The 18,035-nt window shown below is 32.4% G+C and overlaps 1 protein-coding gene across 1 annotated transcript in view; it reads right to left on the bottom strand.

The window, feature by feature from the left end:
* Positions 1–9,380: 9,380 nt before the first annotated feature.
* The window catches only part of LOC142336971 (cathepsin Z-like), a 31,728-nt gene continuing 23,073 nt past the window's right edge, over positions 9,381–18,035 (bottom strand). Inside the window, exons 2-5 of the mRNA XM_075386010.1 lie at positions 16,061–16,189; positions 15,468–15,549; positions 10,768–10,939; positions 9,381–9,878 (exon numbers count right to left, since the gene is read on the bottom strand). Coding sequence (XP_075242125.1) covers positions 9,619–9,878; positions 10,768–10,939; positions 15,468–15,549; positions 16,061–16,189 — 643 coding nt within the window. The 3' untranslated portion in view covers positions 9,381–9,618. The remainder of the gene's footprint in view (positions 9,879–10,767; positions 10,940–15,467; positions 15,550–16,060; positions 16,190–18,035) is intronic.

Below are 18,035 nucleotides of genomic sequence, written 5' to 3'. Positions count from 1 at the left end.
ACTCTGAGGACCGTAGAAAAACATATTTGATTGGTAAACTTCTACACAGGTCGATTTTACTTCTTGTAACCCTTCCTCATTATAATTCTTTGTCATTTTAAATGTAAACTTAACGTAAAATAAAGAAATTTTCCTTAAGTGTCATTCGAAATTATGACAAAAGGAAAAGCAATCATTTGAGGAAAGTTTTTTTTGAACAAAGCTCTCCCTTTTCAATTTTCTTACTGCAGACCTAAATTCGAATGATTTTATTTTGATTAACAAATTCACTAGGATTGGATTATGTATTTTCATCTCAAATAATAGAAACATATGAGTTTTATTTGTCTTTGATTAGCAAAATTGATGATACATTGGGAATTGGTAACAAGAAGAATGAAAAGCAAACAATCTTTTGAGCAGACAAAAATTAACTTTATCAACTCTGCATCCGTCTTCTCAACTTATACTTGGTTGACTACAAAAAATATCTCCATTCAACTCAAAAAATTTTTATTCATCTAATTACAGATTTCACCAGCCTGATTCATATCAAATCAAAAAAACCTAATTTCTTAGTAGAAAAAATGTCCAAAACTTAAATTTCATACAAATTTTTTATTTATCACAGGAAAACTGGTATAAATCTTTATGTTTTTGTTTTTATTTCTTCCAAATTAGAACGCCTCAGAATAATGTGCAATGGGTTGAAGATTACCCAACTCCAAAAACTCTTACCAAACAGACCCAGTTTAACATGAGCAATACAATTTACTGATCATTTCTTTCATTAATGAACAAATTCATTAAAAGAAAAAGCGTCTAACTTCATTTTTCTTTTAAATCTTAAGGGGAATTTACAGATGATATCTGGCACTTCAAATAATTCCTCTGATTTCGTTTGCCACCAGTTGTAAGGTGGTGGCAAATGAACAAACGTGATAGACCTTTTTTAAAAGAAAACTAAAGAAAACAATATTTCTAGGGAATAAAAACAAACAAAGCAGATAAAATTTGTTCTTTTTGCTGGTTTCTCTAGGCCCTCAAAAAAAAATTGCGCAAAAAATTGAGTCATTTAATCATAGATTACTTGCTGCAACGAAAAAGTTCTGGGAACATCATTTATCATTCTTGATTTAAGATGAAATTATTAAATTTTTAAAATAACCTATTAACTTAGTTTTATTTAACGCTGACAGGACCTATTCTAAGTCCCAAATCATTTAAAAACTGTTCGGATTTAAAATTGACGGAGTTGCGTTTACATAGAAAATATCGCTAGAAAAACTAAATAACACAATCTCTTGAGAATGACAGAAATTTTTTTGTTTTGAAAAAAAAGTCGTGTTGAAAGTTCTTTAGGAAATGTGAAAAAAAGAGAAAAGGTCAGCAGCATAATTTTGTTTTGAATAACCATTACTTAATTCAAATCAGGAGAAAACTCTGAGGACCGTAGAAAAACATATTTGATTGGTAAACTTTTACCCAGGTCGATTTTACTTCTTGTAACCCTTCCTCATTATAATTCTGTGTCATTTTAAATGTAAACTTAACGTAAAATAAAGAAATTTTCCTTAAGTGTCATTCCAAAATATGACAAAAGGAAAAGCAATCATTTGAGGAAAGTTATTATTTAAAAAAAGCTCTCCCTTTTCAATTTTTTTACTGCAGACCTAAATTTGAATGATTTTATTTTGATTAACAAATTCACTAGGATTGGATTATATATTTTCATCTCAAATAATAGAAACATATGAGTTTTATTTGTCTTTGATTAGCAAAATTGATGATACATTGGGAGTTGGTAACAAGAAGAATGAAAAGCAAACAATCTTTTGAGAAGACCAAAATTACCTTTATCAACTCCGCATCCGTCTTCTCAACTTATACTTGGTTGACTACAAAAAATATCTCCATTCAACTCAAAAAATTTCCATTCATCTAATTACAGATTTCACCAGCCTGAATCATATCAAATCAAAAAAAAACTAATTTCTTAGTAGAAAAAATGTCCTTTATTTATCACAGGAAAACTGATATAAATCTTTATGTTTTTGTTTTTATTTCTTCCAAATTAGAACGCCTCAGAAAAAGGTGCAATGGGTTGAAGATTACCCAACTCCAAAAACTCTTACCAAACAGACCCAGTTTAACATGAGCAATACAATTTACTGATCATTTCTTTCATTAATGAACAAATTCATTAAAAGAAAAATCATCTTACTTCCTTTTTCTTTTTTAATCTTAAAGGGAATTTACAGACGATATCTGGCACTTCAAATAATTCCTCTGATTTCGTTTGCCACCAGTTGTAAGCTGGTGGCAAATGAACAAACGTGATAGACATTTTTTAAAAGAAAATAAAAGAAAACAATATTTATAGGGAATAAAAACAAACAAAGCAGACAATATTTGATCTTTTTTTGCTGGTTTCACTAGGCCCTCAAAAAAATTTTTTCGCGAAAATTTGGGCCATTTAATCATAGATTACTTGCTGCAACGAAAAAAATTTGAAAATATCATTTAACAATTTACTGATCATTTCTTTCATTAATGAACAAATTCATTAAAAGAAAAAGCATCTTACTTCCTTTTTCTTTTTTAATCTTAAAGGGAATTTACAGACGATATCTGGCACTTCAAATAATTCCTCTGATTTCGTTTGCATCAGTTGTAAGCTGGTGGCAAATAAACAAACGTGATAGACATTTTTTAAAAGAAAATAAAAGAAAACAATATTTATAGGGAATAAAAACAAACAAAGCAGACAATATTTGTTCTTTTTTTGCTGGTTTCACTAGGCCCTCAAAAAAATTTTGCGCGAAAATTTGGGCCATTTAATCATAGATTACTTGCTGCAACGAAAAAAATCTGAAAATATCATTTATCATTCTTGATTTAAGAAGAATTTATTAAATTTTTAAAAATAACCTAGTAACTTAGTTTTAATTAACGATGACGGGACCTATTCTAAGTCCCAAATCATTTAAAAACTGTTCAGATTGAAAATTGACGGAGTTGCCTTTACATAGAAAATATCGCTAGAAAAACAAAATAACACAATCTCTTGAGAATGAGAGAAATTTTTGTTTTGAAAAAAAAAATCGTGTTGAAAGTTCTTTAGGAAATGTGAAAAAAACGAGAAAAGGTCAGCAGCATATTTTTGTTTTGAATAACCATTACTTAAACCAAATCAATAGAAAACTCTGAGGACTGTAGAAAAACATATTTGATTGGTAAACTTTTACACAGGTCGATTTTACTTCCTGTAACCCTTCTTCATTATAATTCTTTGTCATTTTAAATGTAAATATAACGTAAAATAAAAAAAAATTCCTTAAGTGTCATTCGAAAATATAACAAAAGGAAAAGCAATCATTTGAGGAAAGTTTTTTTTTAAAAAAAGCTCTCCCTTTTCAATTTTCTTACTGCAGACCTAAATTCGAATGATTTTATTTTGATTAACAAATTCACTAGGATTGGATTATGTATTTTCATCTCAAATAATAGAAACATATGAGTTTTATTTGTCTTTGATTAGCAAAATTGATGATACATTGGGAATTGGTAACAAGAAGAATGAAAAGCAAATAATCTTTTGAGAAGACAAAAATTACCTTTATCAACTCTGCATCCGTCTTCTCAACTTATACTTGGTTGACTACAAAAATATCTCCATTCAACTCAAAAAATTTTTATTCATCTAATTACAGATTTCACCAGCCTGATTCATATCAAATCAAAAAACCTAATTTCTTAGTAGAAAAAATGTCCAAAACTTTAATTTCATACAAATTTTTTATTTATCACAGGAAAACTGATATAAATGTTTATGTTTTTGTTTTTGTTTCTTTCAAATTAGAACGCCTCAGAATAATGTGCAATGGGTTGAAGATTACCCAACTCCAAAAACTCTTACCAAACAGACCCAGTTTAACATGAGCAATACAATTTACTGATCATTTCTTTCATTAATGAACAAATTCATTAAAAGAAAAAGCATCTTACTTCCTTTTTCTTTTAAATCTTAAGGGGAATTTACAGACGATATCTGGCACATCAAATAATTCCACTGATTTCATTTGCCACCAGTTGTAAGCTGCTGGCAAATGAACAAACGTGGTAGACTTTTTTTAAAAGAAAACTAAAGAAAACAATATTTCTAGGGAATAAAAACAAACAAAGCAGATAAAATTTGTTCTTTTTTGCTGGTTTCTCTAGGCCCTCAAAAAAAATTGCGCAAAAAATTGAGTAATTTAATCATAGATTACTTGCTGCAACGAAAAAGTTCTAGGAATATCATTTATCATTCTTGATTTAAGATGAAATTATTTAATTTTTAAAATAACCTATTTACTTAGTTTTATTTAACGCTTAGAGGACCTATTTTAAATCTCAAATCATTTAAAAACTGTTCGGATTGAAAATTGACGGAGTTGCCTGTACATAGAAAATATCGCTAGAAAAACAAAATAACACAATCTCTTGAGAATGACAGAAATTTTTTTGTCTTGAAAAAAAATATCGTGTTGAAAGTTCTTTAGGAAATGTGAAAAAAAAACAAGAAAAGGTCAGCAGCATATTTTTGTTTTGAATAACCATTACTTAAACCAAATCGGGAGAAAACTCTGAGGACCGTAGAAAATCATATTTGATTGGTAAACTTTCACACAGCTCGATTTTACACCTTGCAACCATTCCTCATTATAATTCTTTGTCATTTTAAATGTATATTTAACGTAAAATAACAGAAATGTTTCCTTAAGTGGCTTTCAAAAATATGGCAAAAGGAAAAGCAATCATTTGAGGAAAGTTATTTTTAAAAATGGTCTCCCTTTTCAATTTTCTTACTGCAGACCTAAATTCGAATGATTTTATTTTGATTAACAATTTCACTAGGATTGGATTATGTGTTTTCATCTCAAATAATAGAAAGATATGAGTTTTATTTGTCTTTGATTAGCAAAGTTGTTGATAAATTGGGAGTTGGTATCAAGAAGAATGAAAAACAAACAATCTTTGGAGAAAACAAACATTACCTTTATCAACTCTGCATCCGTCTTCTCAACTTATACTTGATTGACTACAAAAAATATCTCCAATCAACCCAAAAAATTTCGATTCATCTAATTACAGATTTCACCAGCCTGATTCATATCAATTCAAAAAACCTAATTTCTTAGTAGAAAAAATGTCCATAACTTAAATTTCATACATATTTTTTATTTATCACAGGAAAACTGATATAAATCTTTATGTTTTTGTTTTTATTTCTTCCAAATTAAAACGCTTCTGAATAATGTACAATGGGTAGAAGATTACCCAACTTCAAAATCTCTTACCAAACAGACCCAGTTTAACATGAGCAATACAATTTACTGATCATTTCTTTGGATTTTAACATCCTGCTGAAAAACAATTTTAGTGTAACTGGATTCTGATTCTAATCAATTGATAAAGATTTTGTAATTCAGGCAAATTTTCTATTATAAAATTTAGATATGAGAAATATCGGCAAGGTATGTTTTGCTAGTTCTAGACTGTAAACCAATCGCTTCTGTTTTTGCAAATTTCTGTTTGTGTATGTTCAGATAAAATTGGTTTGCAAATATTTAATCTTTATCAAACTCGAATTGTGGATGAACTGCTTCATATTACAAAATAACTGACACCGCATGCTTTTTTTAACTATTGTAATGATATTAAATTAAAGGTTATGATTTTTTCTTTAATTTTTATGTTAAGGTTTGAAAAAATAATTATTGTTGCTTCCCGAAATCGCGTCAATTTTAGCTTTACGAAACTAATAGTCAAAAGAGATTTTTCTCTCACAATAAAATGGCGAACTTGAGAAGTAAGTTTAATTAAACTCAATAATTATGCATCTTTAATGTTCCTTAATGTCATATGTATTATTTTTTTCACTTTTTTATAAGGATGAGCTCAAATTCGAATTCAAATCAATTAAGTTTCCGCAAAATAAATCCACAATATTAAGATTGGAGCGCACTCTAGTTAAAATGAATACTGAATTAAAACACCATACAAAAAGCACAGCGTTAGATACGATCCTATTTTGGTGAGATTTCCGTCAAAACCTGGAGTCCAAATAAAACAATAAAATACTAATTGCACAAAACTTTTCAATTTTTTTGGGGGTCGTTTATCGTTAAAATTGTGATGCGACAACATGTCCACAGAGACTTAATCTAAAAATTTGACCAGCAACTTCAATTTTTCACACTTACCTATCACATAAAAATACAAAAAAAAGATTATCGACTATGTTCTCTAGTGACGGTGCAAAGGCACGCTAACAAAATATTATTGCTACTATGAAAATTGCAGTGTTTTCTACACTTCAGCCCAAATATTAGATTCTGCATTAATTTCGTTCCAAAATTCTTGTTTGTTTGAACAAGAAAGCGTGACCTCAGGAGTAAAAATTTTAAAATGCATGATTTTTTAGATGACTGCTCACAACTATTGTACTTTTTTTCTGCGGATGATTTTTCTGTCAAATGTCGTTTACAGCTGTTCCTTTGATGCTCACCAGATACTGTACCTGTGATTGCTACAGTTTATCTGAATAGAGAAGCAAACTTGTTTTTTTCCGATGTCAGTTACGTCTATTACACCCAACCTAAATGTTGAGTAATTAAAAAAGTAAAATTTAGCTCATCAAGACTAATTTTTAAAACATGGAGTGATTTATTTTCCTACAATTAAAAATTGCCATTTGTTTTTTTTGTTTTCTCAATAAATTTTATTCATCCCAAAAACTATTACCAATTTGTTGCTTCAGAAAGTGTTTTGTTTGTTGTTTTCGACTTACCTATGACTATCATAAATGCTCATCACAATATTGTTGAAAAACGATTTAATCAAAAAGCCTTGGTGAGCATGTTAAGCAAACATCCAACCTTTTTGTCAGTGTCTTCCGGTTTGCTAGAGCTAAATTGCCAAAAATACGCAAACATAGCTGGCAGATTGCCAGAGAATAGCCTCAATAGCTTTGTAGGTCTGCATTCTCAAAAAAACAGTAAAAAAACAGACTAAAAATATTCATCTTTTCGTTGAAGGCTGATATGTTATATTTTGATTAAAAATCTGTATAAGTTTTTGCTGCCTCTATTAGCTGCTCTCTGATAATCATCATTTAGAGTGACACACACTAACACAAACATTTGACCTTATCTTTTTGGATTAAAGTACATAAAAGTCAATTTCAAAGTGAGGAAGTATTTTTTGTGAGTGAGGTAAGTCAAACGCGACCCAAAATTTAATCACGCAAATGCACAAAAAAAACTCGCTCCATTAAGAGCAAAAAATGACGTCACGAACGCACTTCAGTTGAAAATGCGTGAACGAATGAACAAAAAGCAGATTTGAAGTGATTGTGACGTCATTTGATCGTAACAAAAATCTTGACGACGAAATAAAAAAACATAGCAGGACAAGTCCTGACGTACAATTCAACGAATTTTCATTGACTAAACAGAAAAACCAGACCTAGAATGGGCTAAGAGTGAATTGAGAAAACCATTTTAAAAAAATTCTGATAAAAAAATAAGAAAAAAAACCAGAAAATCAATGTGAAAATGCCGCATGTGAACAAAAAAACCACTAACGAGAAATGAAAATTTAATTCACACAAAAAACTAGGCCTAGAATGAGCTTTGAATGGATTGGGAAAACCATTTAGAAAAAAATCCGATCCAAAAAATCGAAAAAACAGTAAAAATCAGAGTGAAATTGCCGCATGTGAACAAAAAACCACTACCAAGAAACCGAATTTTTGTTCAAACACCGTTTTCTCACTCTACTTTAAAATTATAGCGAAAAAAAATTCACGCCGCAAAACCACTCGCTTTTTCGCTCCATTTCCTGTTTCGGCGTGACCAAAATCACTACTCCAATTTGACTTCAAAAATCATGAAAATGTGTGAACAGATCTTTAAAAAAAAGACAGCGCCCCAATACAATTCAAATTCTTTGAATTGTAAAAAACATAGCAGGACAAGTCCTGACGTACAATTGAAAGAATTTTCATTGAGTAAACAGAAAACTTGACCGACAACGGACTATGAATGGATTGGGAAAACTATTTAGAAAAAAATCCAATCCAAAAAAAAACAGTAAAAATCAAAGTCAAATTGCCGCTTGTGAACAAAAAACCACTAGCGAGAAAGCGAATTTTTGTTCAAACACCGTTTTTTCACTCTATTTTAAAATTAGAGCGGAAAAATTTCACGCCACAAAACCACTCGCTTTTTCGCTCCACTTCCTGTTTCGGCGTGACCATAATCACTACTCCAATTTGACTTCAAAAATCATGAAAATGTGTGAACAGATCTTAAAAAACGAGCGCCCCAACACATTTCAAATTCTTTCAATTGTAAAAATTCTTTGAATTGTAATAAAAACCAAGAGAAGGCCAATAATAGCCCCAGCTATCGCTGTGCGGCTAATAATAACAGTGTTTTAGCTGTTGCATTACAAGTAAAGTACATAATCGCATGAACATTAATTACCCAAAATATACAATCAATGCATCATTTCTTGTTCACTTCGGATTCTTCCAGCAACCTTTTTGCAGTCATGTTAAATGCTTAAGCGCAAAAATTTCATATGGAAAGTCATTTCATATGTCCCCATTTTAGCGTAAAACACGTGCAATTTGCTAAAAACAACTAAATATACAACAATTTTTATCTGCATGTTTGCGGGCTGAGATGGTAGAAATATGAGCCATGTGTTTGGGGAGAAATATGTTCACGCCCGGGTCTAGACCGAATGGTTAACTTGTAAGAACTTGCAAGTTTCCTGCAAGAGATGGTTAACTTGTAAGTAACTTGTAAGTCGAATGGTTAACTTGTAAGTAACTTGTAAGTCGAATGGTTAACTTGTAAGAACTTGCAAGTTTTTGGAAGAAAAACTTGCAAGGCGATGCATCGCCTTGTAAGTTTCTGCCAGAAACTTGCAAGTTCTTACAAGATAACCATTCGGCCTCGGCCCGGGCGCTTTAATTTACTCCATTCATAGCTAATTTTTTTTAAAAAATAAAACGAATGCTTTCAATTTTTTTGATAGAGAGAGAGAGAGAGAAATCGAGCAAATTAAGTGATACTCGAATTAATAGATTCGTGTTCCGCCCAGACACTGATTCAAAATAACGGGACTTTGCTTCGACGTTCCGAGATTATGATGCGATATACCGCGTCTATGTACAAAATACCCGTAATAAGAATCAAAGCAGCGCTGCAAAGATTTTAACCCTAGCGGGCATCTAAAATATGGGAGTGACACTCCCAGAACATAAAAATTTGGTTCATATTTCAACCATCCCAAACCCGTTTAATAAGTGAAGATCTTGCTTTGAGCCTAGTCGATAGGAACTATTTTTTGCGTAAACAATCTATTCTACTATAATCAATATAATGATGACTATAATATATAAAAACTAAAACCCATAATACGACTAAACTCGATTGGTAAGAACTCGTATCATTAACACAAAATTTCTTCCGACTGATTCGATATTTTCCATGAGTACAATTTAATTATGTATATTTGCTGTCAAGTTATATTTAAAGCAAATACATTCCATGTGAAAACAGCGTTGATTCGGTTCCCCTTTTACTCCAAAATTGGGTCTGCATATCCACAAGCCCTCTCAACAGCCAGATTATAGTCATTTCCACTCTTGGTTGGGTCATCTGGGAATGCCTGGCTAGTGGGCAGTCGGAACCAGCCACTCTCACCCCAGTATGCTCCCCAGCTGTTCCTCACGACCCAGAACTCACCTACTGTGTCGTCTACTCCCCAACCCACAACTGAGATGATGTGGTTGCAGAAAGTGCGCCAGTAGGGCGAATACTCAGTGTACACGTAGCCGCCTGAATAAACAAAATTTTCATTTTGGTCTTTGCTCGATCCCATTCAAGATGGGAAATGTTAGAGATGAACGAAACGCTCGCAGACGCAAACTGGTGATTTCTAAAAGGCGATCAACTTGAGGTCGATAAATGCTACTACATAATCAAAGAGGAAAAACACGAACCGAAGTTCAATAGAAAATCATCTTGGGAACTAAAATTAATTACTGACATCTTAAATGTTTCCGGGCGCACTTCTTAATTTACGACAATTGAATTAGGCAAAATACAACTGAACAAAAGACTTGACCGTAAATCAATTTTTTCTGAAATAACCTCTTTCTGAGAAATTTAGGTCTTGAGCAATCTTCCTCATTTGAAACAAGCCTGCACAACAGAAACTATCAGCATTATGGCTTCTGATCAGATACTTTCCAGGCCTTCTCTGGACTTTCGAGCGTCCTTGCATGTATCCAGATCTTGAAATTTTGATATGGAAGTCATGTCGATTAAAACTCATTTGTGTATGGAAAAACTCGGCCATTTTTAGATTTAATTGTTGCTGGTGGGAGCAAAAGATTTAGACGTGGTATCAGGGAGGCATTTATGGAAATCCATGTCGCTGTGACATTTCATATTAAGCGCATAATTAAGCAAATGCGCTGGACATACTAAAATTATGTAAGAAATGAGCAGAAGGATATTAATCATGCTGAGTTTTAGCATACAGCGCCCTTTTCAGTTCAGTTAATATATAAACCTGCGCTAAACTTCGGCGGAAAACTTCAAACATTATTCGGATTTTGAGCTAAAATTCATGAAAGTTCAGCGCTTCTCAGCGTGTTTCTAACTTCTAACTTCCTAAGAAAATTCCTTGACTTCGTGAGAAAATTGAAAAGTTTTTAGTTACCCGAGAACTGTTCAAGTTGGTCAGTTGCCTTGATGCAGCAGGAGATGGGTCCCTTGTGATATACCTCACTCATCATCTGATCCCTACCAGAGATACCCCCGTAGTCTCCCACTTTGTAAAGGGTGTAGTTAGTCTCAGGGTAGCACTCCCCGAATGTCCAACATGTTCCACACTGCAAATAATAACAACGCAATTAAATGAGGCAGAACAATACAATCCGAGATCCCCAAGGGATAATGGTGCCTAAAAGGACTGCCTGCTCTCCAGTTCACCGGACCGATCAAAAAGGGGTCAAAATATTGTGGGAAATGACCATTTTTAATCTGTTTGATAGTTTGAGCGTTAGGACAATCGTTTTTGATCGTTTTTGAGGATGTCGTCGTTTTGAACGCTTTTTAGGAGAGTGTCTTTCTTGTTAGTTTATTTAGGAAACAGTGTTTTGACAGTTTTTATGTTTGAGTTTAACGCACGTAAAGGCCGGCGTTCAAAGTCACCAATGCGGATTATGTAACCCCGGTTAAGGTGGTTTAACTCGGTTTATCACATCGGATTAACAGTGTTTCAGTGTGTTGCGCATAACCTTTCCACTTGATTGGGCCGGTTCATGATAACGGTTCACTGTTTTGTATGCCATGATTCTTTTGAAATATTAAAAACAAAGGAAGCTACAAATGAACTGCTGAGGGCTGGTGGAGGAGTCTCCCCATCCTAGTAGGTTTTAAAAAAAGAACGAATTTGGTCTAGCTGGTCTACGAAAAAGAATTAGTCAAATAACGTCATTTTTTTGGAACAACGGTCAAAACGGTAATCTCCTAAAGTTAACTGTCAAAAACAGCCGCTGCCTAAATTTAACGGTCAATAATAGTCAATTTTTAGGTTTAAGGAACGCTCAAAAACAGTCATCTCTTGAAAATAACGCTAAGAAACGGTTATCTCCTTAAAAAAGACAGTTAAAAAGTTGTCTCCTTAAAAAAGCGGTTGAAAAACGTTTATTTCCAAATTTAAAAAAGACTCAGAAAAAGGTCTTTTCTGAATAAAAAAACGCTCTAAAACGGTCCTCCCCTAAAAATAACGGTCAGAAGCGGTGATTTCTTAGGTTTAAAAACGCTCAAAAATGGCGATATCTTTGAAAGTAAAAGGCTTTAAAAACTATTACTTCCTATGTAGACACAACGATCGAAAACACGCGCGCCAGTCAAAAAAATATAAGGGCTTTGACTTTTTTCCTTGAAAAAAATCGATCAAAAACGATCGTTTTTCATGTTGTTTTTGGGCAAACCTTCAACTGGGGCTAGAGTCTGGACAGCATATTTTTGGATGTTCTGATTTGTTTTATTAAACCTAGGCCAAAAAGTGACATGAATTCCAAAAACACGGCAAGTCATTCATTTAATTCTTCTCGATCAATTTTCTACTATGAATCAAACATTTCCTGCAAATTTTTTTGTGTTTGCATTGATTTCTCTATTTTTTTCCAATTTTCCGCAAAAAAGCCAATTAAAATAGGCTTCATGAAACTGTAAATTAGTGTTAGTTAAAAAAGTAAGCTTTACAGCACAATATTGCTTTAAAAAATTTGAGTCGAACATTGATAATGCGGAAAAAGTGCTGATTCGTTAGGTACTTAACCGTCACTGTTACCCTCCAATATACTTCTTACACTTAAAAAACCAAAATCAAAAGTTACAAATTATTTACAATTTGGAATTCAAGATATTTCACCCCAAGTCAGACAAAATATACTAAATTGCTTTCTTCAATTGAGAAAAAAAGTTTTAAGAAACTTAGTTAGTAAAACAGTATTACTATGTTTGTTGTATTTAGCCAGTTAATTTGATCTCAAATTAGTTGTAATAATTTAATATCAGATCTCATCAAGCCTTGATTACAGTTCCGACACAACTTACTGGGAGATGAACTATATGATTGACTGGTTTCTTTTCTGTTCCTTGGAATTTGGCCGACCAATATGTTTGATTTAGAATGAGCAATTAGAAACAACAATCGGCCGTAGAAAAATAAATTAAGAAAAATTCAAATTTGCATTTTTTGAGAAATTCCTTGGGTCAAAATTTCTGAGAGCAACTGCCATTTTACCGTAATTGTGTTTACTTTCAGCGCATCTTTTGATTTAATCAGATACTTGTGCTCAATTATGTTAACATTAGCACACATGTTTTGCTTTTATTATGAGCGTGACCCAACATATAAGCTGTTAAAAGGGTTATTATGGTTTTGCGCAATCGAAGGAACTGGTGTATATATGGGAGCCATCTTTTTTTAACGTCTTCGCGAATTTTTTGACATTTCTACAACGATGAGATTTCATAACAAAACAATGACTTCAGAAACGCTAGATTAGTAGAGGAAGCAAGATATTGAGTACATTCAAAGAGCAAACATAGTTTAAGCTGCTTTTTAATTTGAAAATTTTTTTTTTGAATTTAGAGATTGTTAATCTTTTACGTGCTGCAATTTGACTGCTGTTTTCGCTGTTTTTTCTTGAGTTTTTTGAATGCCTGTGTTAGAGCTGATAGGTGTCCATTTAATGGTGCAATGGATCGTTTAATCGATAAATAAAGAGCGAATGTTTTCTCTGGCTTTAACGCCAATTTCTTAGCGTAAAAGATTTTATTTTTTTGCTAAATTGTTTGTTTTGTTTTCACTTACTTTTTAATTTTGTTGAATATTTATATTTAAAACAATCCGTTGACCGTTTTGGAGAGGCGAGAGTTTTACCTCTAGTTGTTATTCTTTTTTTCAAATCAAACAGTTTTGTTTTTGACAGGTTGGATTTCTCTTGTGAAGCATAACTGAATTTATATACCGTTTTCTATTGATAAATCGTAATTTTTGTGGCTTCGACGTAATGTCTTTATATTGTTTTCTCAAGTTCTGCCTGTTTATGTTTGTAATATATTGGTGTCATCAATAAAAATTTATTGCTGAACTGAGCACAAAGTTTTCTACGGAACTTGTAATGGATTTTTCATTTTTTGCTCGTTCGATTATATTTTTCATGTCTTTGAATTCATTTATCTTCCAAAATTTAATTGTTTTTGAATTTTGAATCAATTTCCTCGTTTTTTAATTTTTTTATTAGTCTCAAAAAAGACAGCTAGAACTTTTAATTTCTGCCCTTTTGTTGTTTGTTGACTTGTTTTTGTATTCTCAATATTAACAGGTCTCATCAGATTTCCAATCCAATAACTTTTTTTCTTAGCTAAAATTATTTGATAAAAAGGCCGTTTGTTCTCACAAATTTATCGTCACTTTTTTGAATCTTGCCTTCATTTGTTGATTTGATGCTTTTTTTCTGATCATGTTGCTAAATTCAATTATGAATCGATATATGTAATGTTATGAACTGTTTAAAGATTTAAAACTGCCGTTATGTTTTATAGTGTTGTTTCATGTATTAATAACAAATTTTCAGTGACTTTTTTCTGCTTTTTTTTGCTTCGAGACTCGAACGTAGCGTCCTTTGCTGTGTTGACAATCAAAGGCCACTATGACCGTAAAAAGTGCGTTTTCTCAAGTCGTCAATCAGTAATTTTTATTAATTTTTTTTGTGGTTTAGAGAGATATAACTTGAATTCAGAAGCTCTTTTCTGGCAAAACTTGGTGTTTAATTGATAACTTTCCTTCTGCTTGAAGAATTGCAAAAGCGTGATTTCTTTTTTAACCAATATTTTCTTACTAAATATGTGTCTATTTTTCAGAATTCATCAAGTATCGTTGATTACTCTGTTTTATATTGAAATTCTGCTGTAACAGTAACAATAACAATAAATTGCTCTAAACTTGGTTTCACTAAGCTTAGTAGGTCCCTAACGGGGCTTGAATTTGATTTTTCTCAAACACTGTCTATTCATATGCGTATGATTTGTACATAAAATTATTATTAGTTAATCAAAATAGATATTCTATTTACCTGTCAAGTTTACCCCTCTGAATCTTTTGCACATAATTAAACCAAGAATGTTGATGAGTGGGCTGGATCATCATGTGCGATCGCACATTGCGGGGCTCCTTTCTTTATAAGTTATTTGCAGCCAATATAATCTAGGGGGTGAAATATTGTTTTTTAATAAACTTTCTGCCATGTCATTACTTATGTGGATAGAGAGTTTTGTGCTATTTTCTCAGACCTCTTTTTCGATATATCACTTACCTTTTTCTACAAATGTTTCAAAACTTCTTCAAAATTTTGAAGATGCGGAACTGGGATAACTTATAAGATATTTTATGCCCAAACTCAGAAATTTTTCCGCAGATTCCAAACGCAGTCTTATCAAATTAGAAATTTACTGTTGCAGTTGACCAATTAGATAGAATTTTTTGTCGAGTTCAGCTTTCAGAATTTTTTCCTCAATGGAATTGGCGGAAATTTGAAACGTAGGAAAACAATTTTTATTGCCCTGTATTGCCCATCTATAATAATAATCAATAGTATTAGTTTAAGCAATAATTGTTTTGTCTGTTTATTCCTCTCGCCATATTTTGCTGTCGAAAGCAATTACAAACCTACATTTTTCCACTTTTTCTGTGTTCTCTCAAACCATTCAAAATGTACCATTCAAAGTTTACCAAATTTTCGATGAAACGAAGTACGAATAATTATGACACCATTTCAGAACTACGTAAAGCTGCCGCTAACGTAGGCAGCTTCATTTATTGATGACATAATCATAACTTACTTTGTTGAAGTCTGTGCATGTTTGGTCTAAGGCTTGGTAGTTGTTGCAGGTCTCGTGTGGGACACCTTTGTTGTGCATGTATCTATAAAGACAACAACATCAAAAGTAACAATAACAGACAGCTATTGTTTTCAAGTCAGTTTCCTCAAATTTATTTTAATTCTAATTATATTAACAGTGTGATGATTGTGAATGTACATTTTCAACAATAAAAGACAGCAAATATCTTTAAAATTTAACAAAATCCATTTTAGTGAGCCAAATCAAAAACTAGAACTGTTTGTGTTGGCCAAATGAACAATAAAACTTGAATCTTTTTTGATCATTGACGGAATTTTATTACGTTCAATAGAATTTGGAATTTAGAATTAATCCCAAAAATTATTAGAAGAATACATAAAATTGTTGAAATTCTATCAAACTTGTATGAATTCTTGATACAAAAGTGCACTGCTTATCTTTCATAAGTTTGCTCATGTTCTTCAAATTTTTCGCAAATTCTTTTTTTTTCAAATTTGTCCTCAGAAATATCGACAAAAAAACAATCCTTACCTAAAATTGAACAAACTGAACAAAATGATTTTGCTATCTACCTGTACACTGGTATGTCCTCTCCCCCTTGTTTGCAAGTTCCAGCATCCCCGCAGGCTAACACATTCTGGACTGACAAGATAAATCCAGGGTTCACTAATCCAGTTTTGTTGCTTCTGGCAATGATGAACCTAAAGCGGAAAGACGGACGTTAGCTGGCCTCAAATAGTATTCTCCTATGTAGTTCTGGTTCCTATATAGTTGATGAAAGATTTCTTGTCAGTGAAAAACGTCATATGTGGATTGCATCGAAAAAACAAATATAAGGAGCTACAAAAGTAAGAACAATTCCCTAGTTGAGAAATCGTCGGTTAGAAAACGTAAGAAACCGTCGGTGTTGTCGTTTTTTTCTAGCCAAAAACGACGGAAGCCCTTACGATTTTTTCGTCGGTATCGTCGTTTTTGTTCGTTATTAAACATAAAAAAGACTCGGTATCGTCATTTTTTCATCGCAATGGAGATTCGGTATTGTCGTTTATGAAATGTAAGAAGGTATCGTCGGCTTTCAAACGTAAGAAAGCATCGGTATCGTCGTTTTCAAACGTAGGGAAGCGTCGGTAACGTGGTTTTCAAACTTAAGAAACCACCGTTATCGTCGTTTGTTAACGTTAGAACAATTATGCTAATATTAAATACCGTCGGAAAATCATCTCGAATGATTCAAAAAACCAACTTTTGAGTTTTCCTGTATTTTCTGTTGGCGTTTCCTTCCTCCCTTCTCATCCGGGCTGGGGACTGGCTACGGCAGAGTTACAAATAAACAACTATAGGAGAATTGAATCGGAGCAGACGGTAAAAATCCGCGCTCTAAGACTCTCCCCAAGTAAAACAAAACAAAGCAAATTCTAACATAATATAGCTAAAATAATGACGGAAAATTCTCTCAAATTGATTCAAAAAACTAACTTTTGAGTTTTTCCTGTGTTTTCACCGCAAACCTTACATCTTTTAACAATTGTTAGCGGTGACACCTCGACCCGGGAGATTCTTGTATATCAATTTTCCTTAACAACGAACTGAAGGTTTCCTGCGTTGTCAACCAAACATGCCGACCAATTGTCAATTATGAAACCAAAAACAGCAAATGTTTTTAACGTCTTTTAATCAAACATACCAACTCTGGCTATACCTAACGAATCTTGCAAAACCGAACATACCGAAGTTTTCATACTTTCCAGACCAAACATACCGACAATTTCTTACATTTGAAACCGAACATACCGAACAAATCGAACATGCCGACCATTTCTTAAGTAGAAAACCAAACAAACCGAAACTTTCTTGCGTCGTTTTTGTTCGGTGTTCTCAACTAAGGTTCACAACTTTGACTCGAACATTCAACATTGACTTGAAAGTACAGAATTTTAATGGCAGTTTTTGACAATGCGCTGATGTCGTACTGTCAAGTTTTTGATCTCTATCCAATTTTTTATATCAATTGCATTCTAGATGAACATTGTAGTACTTGACAATAACTAGACAACATGGTAAGTTACAGTTGAGTAATACCTCAAAATCACAAAAAGTAAGACCATTAACGCGAGAATTAATGGTAGGCGACTATCTTCCAAAAACGCATCTGATGTATTTGATGTTAAAATTTTAATTATTTCTGTTCTGACGTCAAAAATTTGTGTTTCTGTAAAAATATCCTTACATGGAGTACATTCTCAGAGTATATTTTTTTCAGACATGTAATATAACAGAACTGTTAAAGTTTACATACCTTCAGAATAATCAGGAATATTTATTGAAATATTCAAAACTATACATTAAACTTCTGGTTATTAATTGATGTTACTCATTAAGCTGTTCGTTCCACTATATAAAAAAATAAGACACGAATGATCCTAATTGTCTATCTATTGAAAAATTTTCATGCTGAGGTTGCAAAAACTCTTATAAAGTTGTTTTGAAAAGAGTTTTGTTCTCCGTCGCTATTACGTTAAGGGACAACTTATTCCATTTTTGTATGCT

The sequence above is a fragment of the Convolutriloba macropyga genome, chromosome 1, assembly GCF_964194025.1.
Source record: "Convolutriloba macropyga chromosome 1, txConMacr16.3, whole genome shotgun sequence".
NCBI classification, from domain to species: domain Eukaryota; kingdom Metazoa; phylum Xenacoelomorpha; order Acoela; family Convolutidae; genus Convolutriloba; species Convolutriloba macropyga.
The sequence above is the reverse complement of the archived record's forward strand: the minus strand, read 5'-3'. Positions and strand labels throughout refer to the sequence as shown.